General features: G+C 41.9%; 1 protein-coding gene across 5 annotated transcripts in view; it reads right to left on the bottom strand.

Moving 5' to 3' along the window:
- zmp:0000001167 (protein phosphatase 1 regulatory subunit 12A) overlaps positions 1–20,923 on the bottom strand; it is a 43,365-nt gene that overhangs the window by 12,225 nt on the left and 10,217 nt on the right. For all 5 annotated transcript variants that reach the window (XM_038291280.1, XM_038291281.1, XM_038291282.1 and 2 more), the window contains exons 2-7: positions 13,383–13,513; positions 12,275–12,393; positions 4,031–4,187; positions 3,789–3,933; positions 3,624–3,698; positions 3,429–3,508 (exon numbers count right to left, since the gene is read on the bottom strand). In XM_038291280.1, the coding sequence (XP_038147208.1) occupies positions 3,429–3,508; positions 3,624–3,698; positions 3,789–3,933; positions 4,031–4,187; positions 12,275–12,393; positions 13,383–13,513 (707 nt within the window). The remainder of the gene's footprint in view (positions 1–3,428; positions 3,509–3,623; positions 3,699–3,788; positions 3,934–4,030; positions 4,188–12,274; positions 12,394–13,382; positions 13,514–20,923) is intronic.

Here is a 20,923-nt window from a genome sequence, read left to right as displayed (position 1 = left end):
ATTGGTCGATTATCAGGGGGGCGGGATTGTTGTGGCAGAAGGTTCACAATTAAGTTTGATTGTGGCCGGTTTGTGGGAAGCAACTTGCTTACCAGTTAGCAACTTAGTGCTAGCAGGTTCCCAATGGGAAATTCCATAAGGACAGCTATGGACAGCGGAAACATGCAAGAGGAGGAGAGTTTAGTGTCGGAGGTCGTGGATGAGTCTCCTCCGTCATCCATCTTTTATTTAGAGGAGGAAAGCGGGGACGAAGATGTTGTGGAAGAGGACGCCAGGGCGGCAGAAGCTTGGTTTGGTGTAGAAGGCTTCCAGCCGTACATGTTTGAGCCCTTGCCTCGCAACGCTGCCAGTTCTGTTAGCTCTACGCCTGCCGAAGACACAGACGTCCATCCCCGTGAACACTGGGACGCAACTCAATGGGAAAGGAAAGGATTCTGGTTTCAACCGTTGCGTATATTAGCTGCGACACATGAATCAAGATGCTATGACCGAAAACATTTGATTGACAGATGACCGTTGATATATGATTGGCCGAATTTAGGTGTTCAGGCTGACGTAGAACTAACTGGCCTGCAGAAGAAAACGGAGGAAAAAACAGATTTTTTTTTTTTATATAAATTTTCTAAATTTTGGGACAATATGGTCTGATAAAGAGAACATTTATATAATTTTTTCAGCCAGAATGATTTGATATTTAAATATAATTTCCCTACGACTTAAATTATATTACTGAGGAATGTTTTCTTCAACCAATCAGCTTTCAAATTTGATCCAGCTGGAGCGTAGACATTGTATACGTAGACGCCTCATTGGCTCTGGCGGCAGCGAAGGCGGACGTGCCTAGAGGGCGGCCATCTTGGATCAGGCCACAGTTTCGACAGCTGCTGTCAGAATGAATAGGAGGCAGCTCACATCTCATTTTAATCACATGAAATAAGAGTCAAAGATAATATTACAATTATCTCTTAGATGTCACAACCCCTTAAAAGACCAAAAATAACTTTAAAATGATTTATTCAGATTAAAAACAGAACTCAAACTGGATGAGATACACTATATTGCCAAAAGTATTTGCTCACCTGCCTTGACTCACATATGAGCTTAAGTGACATCCCGTTCCTAATCCATAGGGTTCAATATGACGTCGGTCCACCCTTTGCAGCTAGAACAGCTTCAACTCTTCTGGGAAGGCTGTCCACAAGGTTTAGGAGTGTGTTTATGGGAATTTTTGACCATTCTTCCAGAAGCGCATTTGTGAGGTCGCACACTGATGTTGGACGAGAAGGCCTGGCTCTCAGTCTCCGCTCTAATTCATCCCAAAGGTGTTCTATCGGGTTGAGGTCAGGACTCTGTGCAGGCCAGTCAAGTTCATCCACACCAGACTCTGTCATCCATGTCTTTATGGACCTTGCTTTGTGCACTGGTGCACAGTCATGTTGGAAGAGGAAGGGGCCAGCTCCAAACTGTTCCCACAAAGTTGGGAGCATGGAATTGTCCAAAATGTCTTGGTATGCTGAAGCATTCAGAGTTCCTTTCACTGGAACTAAGGGGCCAAGCCCAGCTCCTGAAAAACAACCTCACACCATAATCCCCCCTCCACCAAACTTTACACTTGGCACAATGCAGTCAGACAAGTACCGTTCTCCTGGCAACCGCCAAACCCAGACCCGTCCATCAGATTGCCAGATGGAGAAGCGCGATTCGTCACTCCAGAGAACGCGTCTCCACTGCTCTAGAGTCCAGTGGCGGCGTGCTTTACACCACCGCATCCGACGCTTTGCATTGCACTTGGTGATGTATGGCTTGGATGCAGCTGCTCGACCATGGAAACCCATTCCATGAAGCTCTCTGCGCACTGTTCTTGAGCTAATCTGAAGGCCACATGAAGTTTGGAGGTCTGTAGTGATTGACTCTGCAGAAAGTTGGCGACCTCTTCGCACTATGCGCGTCAGCATCCGCTGACCCCGCTCCGTCAGTTTACGTGGCCTACCACTTCGTGGCTGAGTTGCTGTCGTTCCCAAACACTTCCATTTTCTTATAATACAGCTGACAGTTGACTGTGGAATATTTAGGAGCGAGGAAATTTCACGACTGGATTTGTTGCACAGGTGGCATCCTATCACAGTTCCACGCTGGAATTCACTGAGCTCCTGAGAGCGACCCATTCTTTCACAAATGTTTGTAAAAACAGTCTGCATGCCTAGGTGCTTGAATTTATACACCTGTGGCCATGGAAGTGATTGGAACACCTGATTCCAATAATTTGGATGGGTGAGCAAATACTTTTGGCAATATAGTGTATATGCAAAGCTAGATGTTTTGCAAATAAATATTAATATGATAAATACAAAGTTGTATATTAATATAATAAGATTATGTTTTACTATTATTATATATTTATGTAGTATGTTATGATTATTCTGTATTTTTAAGGATTGCTCTTTGATAATGAGTATTATGATCTATAGAGGAATGTTGTAATGTGATTCACAAAAGAGAATAAAGTTATTTTGTGTGTCTAACAAAAGGTTTTTGGTCCTTATAAGTTTGTCTGAACTTCTTCCAAACTCCTTCTCAAACAGTTTTATTTATGAATATGTGACATAAATGTATTTTCAATTGAATTGGCAATAAGGAAGGATGGAGGAATAGATGGACAGACCGTCTGACTGATGGATGAAAGGATAAATAAATCCACAAAGGATTCAATGGCTCATAAATAGATAGATCGACTACTTTTCAAATTCCAGATTTCTACGTTTTAGAAAAAGGAAAAAGGAATGAAGAATTCCTTTCTTTTCCCACACCTACCCAGACTTGGACAGTCCTTAAATCGTACAGCTTTCCAGATCAGCCTGTAAATCAGACTAACTGCCTGTTCCTCCCCTCCCAGACTGCGCAGGGAGCTCTCAGCACAAGCATTGAAAGGAAAAGAGCCAGAAGCGTCTGACAGCAGCAAGTAGCCACTTTAAAACTGCTGATCAAAAACCGATAAACAAGAAACATACCACAAGTTTTTACTGCTTCTAAAATAAAACAGGAGGTTCTGATCAAAGCAAGACGCACTGACTAGAAAGGACTATTCTGAACCTTTACGGAGGATGAAGATTTTCCACAATAAAATGATCAGAACTGCTTGTGTTTATGTCCGAGTCTCTGTTCGGCATTTACAGGATTGCTTTACACGCTTTGGTTTCTTTTCTTACCCACTAACAGCTCCGTCTCTAAACTTTGATGCCACATATTGAATCTAATGGCACTAAGACAGACGCAGTCACATCTCTTCAGCTCAGCCCCGGCTGCGCAGCTCCCAGGAGCTCTTGGACTGTTAAGAATCAGACACGCATGCAGACGCCTGGCACTGAGCTTTATGGGATGGACTAAGGATGAGCAAAGCGTGTCACACGCACACATTCAGTGGCACTAACCTGCGAGTGCGGACTGGTACCATGGAGATTGGTTGATTGGTCTCAATAACAGGACTCTGTTTCTGTCTCTCGCTGCGTAACTGGAGAGGAATATAAACAGACATAAACAGAGAGAACATTCCCTGCCGTAGCAGCATCAATCAGACCGGGTTCATCCAAGCCGCTGAGTATGGCAGCGCTTCATGGCACACTCACAGCGTTCTGTTTCTTCTGCAGCTCCTCCAGGGCGTCCACCAGGTTCTCGTCTGCAACGTCTAGAGGCGTTTGCCCCTATAAGGATATTAGCATCAGATTATCAGCTGCGACGGACGATGAAGAGGAAGCAACTGATTTACTGCAGGCGGTGTCAGAGGGCCTCACCACGTTGTTAACGGCGGCCATGTCGCACATGTGGTCAGCGAGCAGGGTGCACACCTCCTCCTGTCCCCAGTGAGCTGCTGCATGCAGAGGCGTCCAGCCGTCTACGTCTCTGCAGTCCACATCCACCCTGCACTGTAACAGCACCCTGACGGCGTGAGGAAGAACAGGAGGAGCAGTGAATAAATAAACCGAAACGAGACAACAGTCCCTCATCTGAGTGTTTCGTGTGAAACAATTCTTACTTCAAGACTTCGATGTAACCTTTGGCTGCGGCGACATGCAGGGCGGTCGCCTTGGTGTTGGGGTGAGGCGTCAAGGAGCCGCCTCCTTCCAGCAGCGCCCTGGCATCCTGGAGCATGATCCTCTCCTCCTCCTTTCGGGCTTTATCCACATCTATCCCTGTGGAATGAAAGTGAACAACGAACAATGAAAAAAATTACATGTTCATAATACATTTAGCTAAAACCATAAACAATTTTTACATTTTTGGGGGGGCAGAGGGATTCTTCAGGAACCTCAGGGGAGTACTTGAATTGGGAAGTGTTCTGTCAGATTAGCATTCGCCGTCAGATCAGCATACGCTGACAGATCACCATTCGCCGTCAGATCAGCATACGCCGACAGATCAGCATACGCCGACAGATCAGCATACGCCGACAGATCAGCATTCGCCGTCAGATCAGCATTCGCCGTCAGATCAGCATTCGCCGTCAGATCAGCATACGCCGACAGATCAGCATACGCCGACAGATCAGCATTCGCCATCAGATCAGCATACGCCGACAGATCAGCATACGCCGACAGATCAGCATACGCCGACAGATCAGCATACGCCGACAGATCAGCATTCGCCATCAGATCAGCATTCGCCGACAGATCAGCATACGCCGTCAGATCAGCATACGCCATCAGATCAGCATACGCCGACAGATCAGCATACGCCGACAGATCAGCATTCGCCGTCAGATCAGCATACGCCGACAGATCAGCATACGCCGACAGATCAGCATTCGCCATCAGATCAGCATTCGCCGACAGATCAGCATACGCCGACAGATCAGCATTCGCCATCAGATCAGCATTCGCCGACAGATCAGCATACGCCGTCAGATCAGCATACGCCATCAGATCAGCATACGCCGACAGATCAGCATACGCCGACAGATCAGCATTCGCCATCAGATCAGCATACGCCATCAGATCAGCATACGCCGACAGATCAGCATACGCCGTCAGATCAGCATACGCCGACAGATCAGCATACAAAGTCAGATCATCATTCGCCGTCAGATCAGCATACGCCGACAGATCAGCATACAAAGTCAGATCAGCATACGCCGTAAGATCAGCATACGCCGACAGATCAGCATTCGCCATCAGATCAGCATACGCCATCAGATCAGCATACGCCGACAGATCAGCATACGCCGTCAGATCAGCATACGCCGACAGATCAGCATTCGCCATCAGATCAGCATACGCCATCAGATCAGCATACGCCGACAGATCAGCATACGCCGTCAGATCAGCATACGCCGACAGATCAGCATACAAAGTCAGATCATCATTCGCCGTCAGATCAGCATACGCCGACAGATCAGCATACAAAGTCAGATCAGCATACGCCGTAAGATCAGCATGCACCGTCAGATCAGCATTCGCCATCAGATCAGCATACGCCGACAGATCAGCATACGCCGTCAGATCAGCATTCGCCATCAGATCACCATTCGCCATTAGATCAGCATACGCCGACAGATCAGCATACGCCGTCAGATCAGCATACGCCGTCAGATCAGCATTCGCCGTCAGATCAGCATACGCCGACAGATCAGCATACGCCAACAGATCAGCATGCACCGTCAGATCAGCATTCGCCATCAGATCAGCATACGCCGTCAGATCAGCATTCGCCGTCAGATCAGCATACGCCGACAGATCAGCATACGCCGACAGATCAGCATACGCCGTCAGATCAGCATTCGCCGTCAGATCAGCATTCGCCGTCAGATCAGCATTCGCCGTCAGATCAGCATACGCCGTCAGATCAGCATTCGCCGTCAGATCAGCATTCGCCATCAGATCAGCATACGCCGTCAGATCAGCATTCGCCGTCAGATCAGCATACGCCGACAGATCAGCATACGCCGACAGATCAGCATACGCCGTCAGATCAGCATTCGCCGTCAGATCAGCATTCGCCGTCAGATCAGCATTCGCCGTCAGATCAGCATACGCCGACAGATCAGCATACGCCGACAGATCAGCATGCACCGTCAGATCAGCATACAAAGTCAGATCATCATTCGCCATCAGATCAGCATACGCCGACAGATCAGCATACGCCGTCAGATCAGCATACGCCGTCAGATCAGCATTCGCCGTCAGATCAGCATACGCCGTCAGATCAGCATACGCCGACAGATCAGCATGCACCGTCAGATCAGCATTCGCCATCAGATCAGCATACGCCGACAGATCAGCATACGCCGTCAGATCAGCATTCGCCATCAGATTAGCATACGCCGACAGATCAGCATTCGCCGTCAGATCAGCATACAAAGTCAGATCAGCATACGCCGACAGATCAGCATACGCCGTCAGATCAGCATTCGCCATCAGATTAGCATACGCCGACAGATCAGCATTCGCCGTCAGATCAGCATACAAAGTCAGATCAGCATTCGCCGTCAGATCAGCATACGAAGTCAGATCAGCATACGCCATCAGATCAGCATACAAAGTCAGATCAGGATACGCCGTCAGATCAGCATGCACCGTCAGATCAGCATGCACCGTCAGATCAGCATACAAAGTCAGATCAGCATTCGCCGTCAGATCAGCATTCGCCGTCAGATCAACATACGCGTTAGATCAGCATATGCCGTCAGATCAGCATACGCGTTAGATCAGCATAGCCAAAGTCAACACGTATGCGCAAGATGTTAGATTTGCGTTAATCCCTTTAGTTTTGTACGAAAAAAAGACTAACAACAACGGGCGTGGATCTCTTTAATCATGTACAAAAAAATCAATTAAAGGTCAGATCGCCATAAGCACCAAAAAGTAAGTAATTAATTAATTTTTTTTACATGACTAAAGGGATACACGCCCATTGAGGCAATTTAAGGCTTATTTTTCATACAAAAGTAAAGGGATAAACTAAAGTTAATACTCTGGGTATGCTGGTCTGACAGAGCACCGGCTCAACGTGGTGAAAATAAATGTTCATCGTAAAATCAACTTGCAATTCTTACAAAAAGGCTACCGGGTTGGAATATTTGGCATCATGTTTTAAGTCCCATGCTTGCACCGTCTGCGCACCAATAACACGTCTGCTATGCTGAGAGAGAGATGGAAATCTCCACCACTAAAATCTCCAACAGGAGGGTGATTCTGTAAACGAGGAAAAACAAAAAGCAACTACAGGCTATTCTGGAATCACCCTGCTGTACTTTATGTCTGTGGGTTTTATTTATTTATGTATGCAAACTGTGATCAAACAAACACCATTTTCTTTAGCTAACGTTGAGGGAAATCATTTGTTCCGCAGGAATTCCGATTTCTCCTAAAATGTTCACACAAAGTTTTTGACCACAATTGGTCAAAAACTTTAAAGACTAATTATTTTTTAGGCAGTGAACATATCAGGGTTAGCGGGTCAAACTGCCAACAGTCGCAGATGTAAATGCACTGGAGGGAAGAAGACTCCAAAGTAACCGGATTTAAGCGACTGTGTGGAAAATTAAATCACAGGAAGATATTTGAAGTTATACCGAGGAAAATAAGAATCTGAACTTCCTGCTATTTTGAAACTCCTCCCACTTAGGAGGGTCTGAAATCGTCATCATAGGAGCATGTCCACTGTGAGAGACACAATCTAAAAAAACAACAACATAGAAATCGCAAAGTATGATTTTATAACTATTTATTTGTATGATGCAGCTGCTAATAAGTATTTGAACACATGTCTGACCCTCAAAGACCTGTTAGTCTGCCTTCAAAACGTCCACCTCCATTTATTCTCCTAAATTAGATCCATAATAGATGCATAAAGACACCCGTCCATCCCATCCGTCCATCCCATTCAATCAGCAAGAATCCAATTGCTAACATGGCCCAGACCAAGGAGCTGTCCAAAGACACCAGAGACTGAGCTGTCCTCCTCCACCAGGCTGGAAACGGCTGCAGGGAAATAACCAAACAGCCTGGTGGAAAAAAGCTCCACACAACGGAAGAAGCTAAACATGGCTGACAGTCTCCCTCAGAATGGGGCTCCATGCTAGATCTCACCTGCTGGGGTCTGACTGATCCTAAGAAAGGTCCACCGTTTCCATGGTTACTGTTGGTAATACACTAAAACATCATGGTTAGTAGCAAGCATGGTCTGATATGATGCATGGAAGGTTCCCCTGCTTAAACCAGCACATGTCAAAGACCGTCTTTAGTTTGCCAATGAGCATCTGGATGATCCACAGGAGTCATGGGAGAAAGTCATGTGATCAGATGAGACCAAAATAGAACAGAATCCCACTAACACCATCCCTACTGTGAAGCATGGGGGTGGTAGCATCATGCTTCGGGAGTGTTTTCTGCACATGGGACAGGGTGACTGCACTGTATTAGGAGAGGATGACCAGGCCATGCATCGAGAGATTTAGGGGAGCAACCTCCTTCCCTTAGTTAGAGCAATGAAGATGGGTGGAGGCTGGGTCTTCCAGCATCACAATGACCCGAAGCACACAGCCAGGATAACTAAGGAGGGACTCTGGAAGAAGCAGATCTAGGTTCTGGTGTGGCTTAGCCGCTCTCTAGACCTAAACCCAAAAGAGAATCTTTGGAAGAAGCAACAGCCCAGAAACCTGACTGATCTAGAAAAGATCTGTGTGGAGGAGTGGGCCAAAATCCCTCCCGCAGTGCAAACCTGCTGAAAAACTACAGGAAACCTTTGACCTCTAGAACTGCAAACAACAGCAAACATTAACATTGATTCTCTCAGGTGTTCAAATACTTATTTGCAAATGAATAATACAAATAAATATTTTTTTTTAAATCCTACATTTGCATTTCTGGATGTTTTTTTTATGTCTCTAACAGTAGACATGCACCTGTGATGACAATGTAAGACCCTCCATGATTTCTAAGTAGGAGGACGTGCAAAATAGCAGGAAGTTCAAATCCTTATTTTCCTCTCTGTATAAAAGCAACCAGGAGGGATTGATTCAGGCTGCGACAGAGGAAGACTTTCCTCTGGATAAATCTGGATTTGGGAAAGCTGGCAGCCTTTTGGAGAGCTTAGCATTAGCGGTTAGAGTTAGTCAAACTGACAGTGATAATCCCTGGATAAGGACTAAATCCACTTCAACATGTCAGCAAGTTAATTCAGTTCTAATGACAGCTGCTGTTAGTTTTCACTTCAAAATAAAATAAAGGAACAAGTATTCAAAAAAAATGTTCCTTCCTAACAGAAAACGGATTATCATTCAATAGTTTAAAGTTTTTCAAACCAAAGATTTAGAAATCTCTGAATAATATCGATAAATAATCAAAACACTGCTTCTCATCAGTTGAAAAGTTGCTAAAAATTACTGACATAGAAAAGTTTATTCAGATTGTGAGCGGATCTTTGAATGTATTCAAGAATTTCTTTTAGAATTTTGGAGTTTTATTAAATAACTAAGCAATGACAATATTGAAATAAAGCGTCTTATTTCTAAAGCCATTTATGATCAAATGTTATGAAACATGGAAAGAAAGAAACTTTAAAGCCTTTGAAAAAAGGACGGATAAGAGACTAAATCTGTCAAAGATCAAAGTTATTCTGTTAAAAGGTGTCAATTATTAATTACTTTATAAATTGTAAAGACATAAAATAGAAAACAGTGAACTTTATTAATATTCACACCTCTAATTAAAAAGAACTTAATATTAACTTTATAAAATATATATATTTTTATTGTTCTCAAACAAATCCAAAGCAGGAAGTTCCTCTATTGAAGATGAGCCACAGGTGGAAATGCAGCGTTCCAGGCGGACCGGAGGAAAGGGAACATTTTCAGTCTTCCCAAGGATCCGACAGGCATGGATTATTTTAGTCTATCAGAAGATCGCTGCAGTTTGATGCTCAGCTGTTCATTTATAAGCATTTTACCGAAGACAGCTTTCAAAACCTTGGACGGTTCAAAGCAGGATTTGCTAAACTTCTTTAAGTGAAACGAGGAGCTGTTCCAACCGAAAGGTCGTCACAACCGCAGCTGGAAGAATGATTCTGTCGCTAAGCTATTGCAGGCTAGCGTCACCGGTTCGGGTTCGGTCGCTCTGCCCCCCACTGGCTCGCTGCCCCCCTCTGCAGGGTTCCCTGACCAGCCCTGGAGCTAACGGCTCGGTCCGAGTGCCCGGTGTGTTTAGACTATGTGCTGCGCTGTAGTCGATTTTTAAATTCCCCCCCGGACATTTTTTTAGGTCTGAAAAGTAGGACATGTCCAGGAAAAAGAGGACGTCTGGTCCCCCTACCATATCAATGATGTTTCAGTGAGTGAGTGCTTGTTGCTATGATGCGTCTTTGCTCAGCAGCTTGGCTCGTTGTAAACCAACCAATCAGAGCACAGCTCATCTAAATATTCATGATCAAACCATAAAAGGAAGAAAACCTGTGGTTTCATTCTAGGGCTTTTAACCAGGCTGCATTAGGGCTCATAGAACAGCTAATATGCCATTTTCAGCCCAACCAATGTTACACACCCTATTAGAGACCTGAAGGACCAGATACCCTATAGAATCATTCTATCACCCTATTAGAGACCTGAAGGACCAGATACCCTATAGAATCATTCTATCACCCTATTAGAGACCTGAAGGACCAGATACCCTATAGAATCATTCTATCACCCTATTAGAGACCTGAAGGACCAGATACCCTATAGAATCATTCTATCACCCTATTAGAGACCTGAAGGACCAGATACCCTATAGAACCATTCTATCAACCTATTAGAGACCTGAAGGACCAGATACCCTATAGAATCATTCTATCACCCTATTAGAGACCTGAAGGACCAGATACCCTATAGAATCATTCTATCACCCTATTAGAGACCTGAAGGACCAGATACCCTATAGAATCATTCTATCAACCTATTAGAGACCTGAAGGACCAGATACCCTATAGAATCATTCTATCACCCTATTAGAGACCTGAAGGACCAGATACCCTATAGAATCATTCTATCACCCTATTAGAGACCTGAAGGACCAGATACCCTATAGAATCATTCTATCACCCTATTAGAGATCTGAAGGACCAGATACCCTATAGAACCATTCTATCACCCTATTAGAGACCTGAAGGACCAGATACCCTATAGAATCATTCTATCACCCTATTAGAGACCTGAAGGACCAGATACCCTATAGAACCATTCTATCAACCTATTAGAGACCTGAAGGACCAGATACCCTATAGAATCATTCTATCACCCTATTAGAGACCTGAAGGACCAGATACCCTATAGAATCATTCTATCACCCTATTAGAGACCTGAAGGACCAGATACCCTATAGAATCATTCTATCAACCTATTAGAGACCTGAAGGACCAGATACCCTATAGAATCATTCTATCACCCTATTAGAGACCTGAAGGACCAGATACCCTATAGAATCATTCTATCACCCTATTAGAGACCTGAAGGACCAGATACCCTATAGAACCATTCTATCACCCTATTAGAGACCTGAAGGACCAGATACCCAATAGAATCATTCTATCACCCTATTAGAGACCTGAAGGACCAGATACCCTATAGAATCATTCTATCACCCTATTAGAGACCTGAAGGACCAGATACCCTATAGAATTATTCTATCACCCTATTAGAGACCTGAAGGACCAGATACCCTATAGAATCATTCTATCACCCTATTAGAGACCTGAAGGACCAGATACCCTATAGAATCATTCTATCACCCTATTAGAGACCTGAAGGACCAGATACCCTATAGAATCATTCTATCACCCTATTAGAGACCTGAAGGACCAGATACCCTATAGAACCATTCTATCACCCTATTAGAGACCTGAAGGACCAGATACCCTATAGAATCATTCTATCACCCTATTAGAGACCTGAAGGACCACATACCCTATAGAATCATTCTATCACCCTATTAGAGACCTGAAGGACCAGATACCCTATAGAATCATTCTATCACCCTATTAGAGACCTGAAGGACCAGATACCCTATAGAATCATTCTATCACCCTATTAGAGACCTGAAGGACCAGATACCCTATAGAATCATTCTATCACCCTATTAGAGACCTGAAGGACCAGATACCCTATAGAATCATTCTATCACCCTATTAGAGACCTGAAGGACCACATACCCTATAGAATCATTCTATCGCCACTTTAATGAAACAATCGCCTTTCTGACTCGACAGGATTGATTCAACCTTAGAGGTGAAGAGATGTTAAAGCCCCCACCTTGTTTCTTGATCTCAGCTTTCAGAAGCCTCTCCATGGCATCTTCAGTGGCCACATCCAGAGGGAGCTCTCCTTCACTGTTAACTGCACCAACGTTAGCACCGTGCTCGATCAGATATCTGCAAAACAAAGAAGCAAGCAGTCCACAATCGGCTGGAAGGAGCAATAAGAAGAAAATAAAACGGGTCCAAGTTCAAACTGGGGAAAAAACTCCAGTCAAGAGTCGCACACCAAGCCGACAGTGGGGGGGGGGGGGGGGGCACGGAGGTCAGCACTCACATCCATTCCACAACTATTCCTTATTTGTGCACATTATTTATGTTTTTGATAAAAACCCTTTTGCTAAAATGCCATCAGAACGTTGATTATATTAAGTGTGTCTCAGCCCCCCCCTTCAGTGTCCACCATATTGGATCAGTCCATTTGCTGCACATGTTCAGAAAGGTCCAAACAGACAGCAGCAAACCATTTGAAAACAAACCATGCAAAGAGCAGTGTTGCCAACTTAGCGCTTTAGTCGCTATATTTAGCCACTTTTCAGACCCCTCTAGCACTTTGATTTCTAAAAAGCTCCTAGCGCCAAATCTAGAGACTTTTTTCTGCTACTGGAGACTTTGGAGACAACATCTAAAAGCAGCGAACTCTGCTCTCCAGAGCGAGTAGATTGGTAACCCCGCCTCCTGCTCTCCTCTATCTTGTCTGCTGTCATGATTCATGCAGCTATTATTTCATCCAAATGAAAAATGGAGAACAGATAAGCAGATCATGGCTTGTCTGCAGTGAAAAGAAGGACTGGGTTATTTACTTTGGCCTTTTTGGAAACACAGGAAGGAGCAATCAGCTAAGTGAGCTTAGTGCTTGGAAAAAATCTTTCATTCCTTTAGAGACAGCATGAAAAGTCAGCTGAGTACAAAACATAGAGAGGAAAACAAGAAGAAAAGGGACAAGAAGAGAGGGACACAACCTAGAACAGATAATGGATGTCTATTCTATTAACATTTCTACATCTGGAGAATGGGGCTGTTCTATGTGTTATCTTCTAAATGCAGAGGGCCCCCTGCCTGTCTTTGCCTAGGGCCCCACATTTCCTATATCCGCCCCTGCTCACTTGGTGATCTGGATGAAGCCGCAGGAGGCCGCAGCGTGCAGAGGCGTCCAGCCCTCATTGTCCCCTCTGTTCACGTCGCTCCCGTTCTCCACCAGGAACTGCACCATTTCTGCATTTTCATCGATGCACGCCTTAAAGAGACCAAAAAACAAAAATCAACATCATTATGAAAACGGTTTCATTTTGTTCAAAGAAGTCTGAACTTTAGCAAATGTTTGCTTGATGGGGTCTCTGACCCGCTAAAAACTGTTTACATTTTTAGTGAGAAAGAGAAAAACCTCAGACGTTTCCAGAAGCTATTAAAGCAACTAAAGCAGCAGAGTTAAAACAATGAGAACACTGTATACTCGCCGTAATGACTTCCTGCTAAGTAGGCCGCTAAAAGCCCTCAAGAAGCATCTAAAACAGTCACTTTATGTCATGGATGAAACAGCAGGAGAAGGAGAAGCTTGTTATGGATCTCAATGTGAGCCAACCAAAGCCCCGAGATAAACTGCATGTGAATCTCATGGGATTATTATTCTGTTCTACTTTTAAGGCTAGGCTTAAAACTTTCCTTTTTGCTAAAGCTTCTAGTTAGAGTGGCTCAGGTTATCCTGATCTATCTCTATAGTTCTGCTGCTAGAGAGAGAGAGAGAGAGAGAGAGAGAGAGAGAGAGAGAGAGAGAGAGAGAGAGAGAGAGAGAGAGAGAGAGATAGAGAGAGAGATAGAGAGAGAGATAGAGAGAGAGATAGAGAGAGATAGAGAGAGAGAGATAGAGAGAGAGATAAGAGAGAGATAGAGAGAGAGATAGAGAGAGAGATAGAGAGAGATAGAGATAGAGAGATAGAGAGATAGAGAGATAGAGAGATAGAGATAGAGAGATAGAGATAGAGAGATAGAGATAGAGAGATAGAGATAGAGAGATAGAGATAGATAGATAGAGATAGATAGATAGAGATAGATAGATAGAGATAGATAGATAGAGATAGATAGATAGAGATAGATAGATAGAGATAGATAGATAGAGATAGATAGATAGATAGAGATAGATAGATAGAGATAGATAGATAGAGATAGATAGATAGAGATAGATAGATAGAGATAGATAGATAGAGATAGATAGATAGATAGAGATAGATAGATAGATAGAGATAGATAGATAGAGATAGATAGATAGAGATAGATAGATAGATAGAGATAGATAGATAGATAGAGATAGATAGATAGAGATAGATAGAGATAGATAGAGATAGATAGAGATAGATAGATAGATAGATAGATAGATAGATAGATAGATAGATAGATAGATAGATAGATAGATAGATAGATAGATAGATAGATAGATAGATAGATAGATAGATAGATAGATAGATAGATAGATAGATATAGAGATAGATAGAGATAGATAGATAGATAGAGATAGATAGATAGAGATAGATAGATAGAGATAGATAGATAGATAGATAGATAGATAGATAGATAGATAGATAGATAGATAGATAGATAGATAGATAGATAGATAGATAGATAGATAGATAGATAGATAGATAGATAGATAGATAGATAGATAGATAGATAGATAGATAGATAGATAGATAGATAGATAGATAGATAGATAGATAGATAGATAGATAGATAGATAGATAGATAGATAAACTTTATTCCGGACTCATGGTCCAATAAATACATACATAAAAATAAAATAAAAATAGTTCAGTTCAGTTCAGTTCAGTTCAATTTATTCGAACAACAAAACAATATAAGATGTGTAAATACAACACAACACAATGAATACATAAACCATAATAAATTGTTCGAAAAGGAATGGGACGAAGTATAAACTTTTAAGTTTCCCATCCCTAATGAATCAAGAGACCTAAGTTGCTCATTTAACTAGTTACATTCACTCTTCCATATTAATCAACCTGTTTTTTATCTTTCCTCTTCTACATATTTATCCCAAAGTAATTTTTTGTACCTTCTCTTAAACAAATTTATGTTCACACTCTGCTTTAAACACGGCTGTAGACTATTCCATAACTTCACTCCACTACTTGATATAGTCATTCTTTTCATCGCTGTTCGTACCGTCTTCGTTCTGAATACTGCATCTCCTCTAAAATTATATTTTTCATCTCGTTCTTGAAACAATTCATTTATATTTTTAGCCACTAGTTTGTTTTTTACTTTATACATTACTGGCGCTGTCGTGAATTTTACCAGGTCTGTGAATTTTAATGCATATAGCTGTATAAATAATCGATTGGTGTGCTCTCTAAATCCTACTTTGCATATTATTCTTATTGCTCTTTTTTGTAGTGTGCATATGGATTGTAATGTGCTCTTATAGATGTTGCCCCAAACTTCAACACATTAAATCAAATATGGCAAAAACAATGAAAAATAAAGCATTTTTAGTGATTTTGGGTTCAATATATGACTAGTTAATGATAAAAACACAATACAAGTACCATTATCGATTAAATAGGATCTTTAAGAAGACAGGAATACCAGTGTCTCCACAGCTTAGACTGATATCGGATTGCACTACGTGTGGTATCAGTGAGTGACAAAATAATATTGTTTCCAGATGCATTTAACCTACAAATAAACTTATACATTAACTTTCGTAGAACAGCTTGTAGGGTATTAACTCTTGCTGTGACAAACATCTCACTTGCACTGGACCATCTTGGACGTTTCAAAAGTAACCGCATAGAATCATTATAGGCCACCTGCAGCCTTTGCAGGTTGACTTTTCTATAGGTAGTCCACAGGTGAACAGTGTACAGAGAGGTACAATATGCATTAAACAGTTCCACTTGGACTTTATCAGTACATGAACCGAATTTACGTGCAAGGGTATTAGCTTGAGCATACAACAATCTACATTGTCTGCAAATATCATCATCGTCTGACAGATTTTCTGTGATGATGTGCCCAAGATACTTGGTTTTATTTGTTACGCCCAGCACAGTATTTGACAGCAAAAAATCTGGAAACTCAGTAGATTTATCTTCCTTACTCCTACAGATCATGATCACACTTTTAGATGGATTGTACCTTATGTCGTGTTCCAGACCATACTCAGAGCAGATGTTTAGTAGTTGCTGTAACCCAGCAGTACTAGGGCTAAATATTACTAAATCATCTGCATACATCAGGTGATTAAGTACCGAGTCACCAGCCACACAACCAGTGTGACAAGCTCTCAACTTGTGTGACAGTTCATCCAGATACAAGTTAAAGAGAACTGGGGACAAAATCCCGCCCTGCTCACTTAGACTGCTGGAGGACATAGGGACCCCTTTTTCCTCATTCTATCTCTATTCTTAACACCTTTGTTTCTAGATGTTCGAGATTGGCTGGAGCCACCTCCCATGGCTGTGGACCTTTCTGGCTGTGTGTTTCCAGAACTGGGCCGCCTTTTACAGCTGCCTTTTGTATCTATGCTTCTTTTTCTATGTCTGCTTCTGTCTCCTTGAACCCCAGTGGGCCTCAGCAGATGGCCGCTCACACTGAGCCTGGTTCTGCTGGAGGTTTCTTCCTGTTCAAAGGGAGTTTTTCCTCTCCACTGTCGCTACAAGCATGCTTAGTGTGAGGGATTGCTGAAGAGTCAATGAGTCGATGCAATCAGCTGGTTTTCCTTAGATAGAAAACTTTGAATCAATCTGACTGGATGATCTGGATCTATAAAGTGACCTGAGATGACATGATGGGAATTGGAGCTTTAGAACTCTGAAGACTCTGAACCCATTTGCTTCATATATATCAGAGTTGCACTAAACCTAAAATCAAATATTTAATGAATTCAAGCATAAACAACATTCAAAAACAGTTTTTAATTTAAACACAGTGATTTAAAATCTGAACTCATTACACAGAGGAGGGCAAAGAAAGTTTTTAACATCCGTCAGTCTGGAAAATGTTGAAAAAAAATAAAGTACCGTTAATTCTCTAATATTGGCCTGTATTCCATTAGTGGCCGGGTCTCTAATAATGGCCTGTCTCACTGATGGCGGAGGTAAATAATGGCCCGTCTCTTATACAGGCCGGGGCTATAAACGTTTTTTCTGGGCATACCTCAACATTATACTTGTGGTAGTAACATACAAGTACCCCAGCCCTGCGCTGCTGGACGACAGGCCCTGACTGCTGCCCGTCTGCGCGAGGAAGAAAACAGACACACAGCAAAACATGAGGAGGACGAAGAGAAACTGTACAATAATGAACTTGTGATAGAGACTGGCGCGAGTGATGAGGAGAATACAGGGAGAGATGAAGAGGAGGAGGAAACTGAGGAGGAGGATTAAACAGAGTTGGAGGATTTTTTTTTTTACTTCACACCAAGTGAGACAATTTGAGTGAGCGAGGAGGTGTCTAAACCTGTAAGTTGCTTTTTGTTATAAAACAGCCTAATTATCACCATGTATGGTTAAGTGTTTACATTGCACTAGTTGCACTACTGGTATGTTTGCGACGTTTTTTTCCACTGGAATTTAGCCTGAATTACAGGTAGGCTATTTGTTGTTAAATTTCTGTATACCGTTATGGTAACTGTTCTTGTTCAATAAATGAACCTAGTGTTTTATAGGTTCAAATAGACACAAAATCTCATTTTTATTCATTCCACTGGTAGTCTGTTTTGCTCAAATAGCAATAGAGGCCTGTCTCTAATTCTGGCCTCCTTCCAATAAAGGCCTGGACCAAGATGCACTTGAGTGAAATAAAGGCCCGGGCCTATATTAGAGAATTTACGGTATTTTAAGGCTCCAAGTGGAGCATGCATAACGACATCATCTATACCTGAAGTAAAGGAGGCGTCAGTCCATGGAAATACAATAAAAGTGCATCATTAATCCATCCAGAGCCTAAATGAGCCCAGAATAACATTAAGCGCTGCAGATTATGCCAGATTATAGCGTCTCTGCTCATGACTCAGCAATGAGAAACCAAATCACGTTTTCAGAAGGAAACCACTTTGAACTCTCTGACGTTGGGAAAAAGGCTTTTGATGATTTCCAAACTTTTTGGAACAATATTCTGGAAAAGACGAGTCTTCTTCAGAAACATAACATTCCAACAGTCAAACAGGGAGGTGGCAGTGTGATGGTGTGGGACAGCTTTGCTGTTTGGCAGACCTGGACAGTTTGGTGGGATTAAAAGGTTATGCAGAGGGATTATAATGGAACACTGGGCCATAAACCAGATTATTACCGCTGCTGTCGTTCAATATGTCAGTAAAAGAAATACATTATTTCTGCCATTTTTTCCTGTGTTTCGGGGTGGCTGGTATTTCCTTCCCCACTGTGGAAGGTATCTGATCAGTTCTTTCATCACCATCCAGCCAGGACTCCTAGGGGACAGGCTGGAGCGGTCAGGAATAAGAGGCTGAAGACACTTCTAAGGTTGGAGACGCTTAGTTGAAGGCTGGACTTAAATCCAACTCAGATGCAGTTAAATTACTTTAAACTGGTTGTTTGTGCTTGAAAATCACTGAATTTAAAGAAAATCCACAGAAAAGAAAAAAACAGACAGCAGCTGAAGTTTTTATGTTTATTAGTGATGCACGATATAATCGGCCCCCTATCGGTATCGGCCTTAAAACTGAATATCGGACATCGGCCCCCCCACCGATATTTAACCCGATATTTGATCAGCTTCTGAGTTTCTAAAGTCTAAAAAAAAAAAAAAAAAAAAACTACTTCTTCTTCTTCCTCAAAAACTTCTTTTTTACAGACTTAAAAACTTTTAAAGACGAGGGAAAAAATATTGATCCATTAAAATATCCCAATATCTTCATATGCTGATATATTGCCATTTAAAAACACCATATCAATCTCTTTTACTAATGAAATATTGCTATATGTCATCGTTATGCTACGAAATCCCCCGAAAATTCACCAATGTTGCCATATTTTTATATGTTGATATATTGACACGGTATCGATCTATTTTACTAACAAAATCTCACAAGAATTTGCAAAATATCAAAGTGTCAGAAATGGATAACAAAACTGCTATTTTCAATGACTACTTATTTTTGTCCAGCTTTAACATCGGTATCGATATCGGTTATCGGCGAAATGAGTTTTAAAATATCGGATATCGGCCAAAATCCCAATATCGTGCATCCCTAATGTTCAGTTACCAGCAGAAGGGAAATTTAACGCCCACTAATGAAGGAAATCACTTTTTAAATCAGCTTATTTTTCCTCTCCTGAAACATTATGGCAAACAAAAGGGATTATATAAAAGGAAAGAAATTATAATTTTACACTCTGTAATTATTATACAAAATTATACAAACAGTATTTCTTAAAGCATAAGAACAAAGAGACTTTTTTTTTGAAAATTTCAAGTCACGTTAAAAGGAAGTTCAATCATTGTTTTTATTCCAACTTCGATGATGAATCGGCTGATATTTCTGTAAGAAAGTTTGCTGATTCAAACATGGATCAGATTACTGATGAGAGGCCGTCAGTTACTGGACTTTAATATTATCACTGCATCAGTTCTCAGTGAAAACAAATAAAATACACATTTACCCTCAGTCTGAGAAATAATGCTGTAAAATAGAAGCTGACTTTATTTTGCTTTGACCTGAGATGCTCCAAAGTAAAGAAGTCTTTGGGTAAACTCAACAGGCCACCTTCATGGTGACACTGATGCTCTTAAAGCAGGTATTTTATCTGTATCTTTAAGACTTTATTTGCTGTCCGACTATAACATCTAAAGCCAAGTTTACCGAGCGGACCAACTTTAACGGGTCACTTTCTAACGCTGAAGAAGTCAAACTGCAGTAAAATATGCTATGAGCTACTTATCAACAAGTTGTATCAAAACGGAGAGTAATGGTGCTAATGTTAGCCTGATGGCGGCGCGTAGCCAGGTTATCTCTGTTCCTCCAGAGCCGTGCACCATCCCACTCCTCCATTCGCTTCTTTTTAGACATCTATTTCCTTCTATTGTTAAAATAAAGCCGTGACTGTTGAAGATGATGTAGAGGCAGATATAACAGCAGCTCTCTGACATGTTCTGAAGAATCCGCTGGGAGAAATTTACTCCATCTGTTGCATTAGTTTGAAATGACCTGAAATAACTAGGGATGCACGATATTGGGATTTTGGCCGATATCCGATATTTTAAAACTCATGTAGCCTTGTTCTTGTGAGATTTTGTTAGTAAAATAGATCGATACCGCGTCAATATATCAACATATAAAAATATGGCAACATTTGGTGAATTTTTGGGGGATTTCGTAGCATAACGATGACATATAGCAATATTTCATTAGTAAAAGAGATTGATATGGTGTTTTTAAATGGCAATATATCAGCATATGAAGATATTGGGATATTTTAATGGATCAATATTTTTTCCCTCGTCTTTAGAAGTTTTTAAGTCTGTAAAAAAGAAGTTTTTGAGGAAGAAGAAGAAGTAGTTTTTTTTTTTTTTTTTAGACTTTAGAAACTCAGAAGCTGATCAAATATCGGGTTAAATATCGGTGGGGGGGCCGATGTCCGATATTCAGTTTTAAGGCCGATACCGATAGGGG

The sequence above is a fragment of the Cyprinodon tularosa genome, unplaced genomic scaffold, assembly GCF_016077235.1.
Source record: "Cyprinodon tularosa strain WSP-4 unplaced genomic scaffold, ASM1607723v1 ctg298, whole genome shotgun sequence".
NCBI lineage: Eukaryota > Metazoa > Chordata > Actinopteri > Cyprinodontiformes > Cyprinodontidae > Cyprinodon > Cyprinodon tularosa.
Note: the sequence above shows the minus strand (reverse complement) of the source record. Positions and strands in the feature narration are given on the sequence as shown.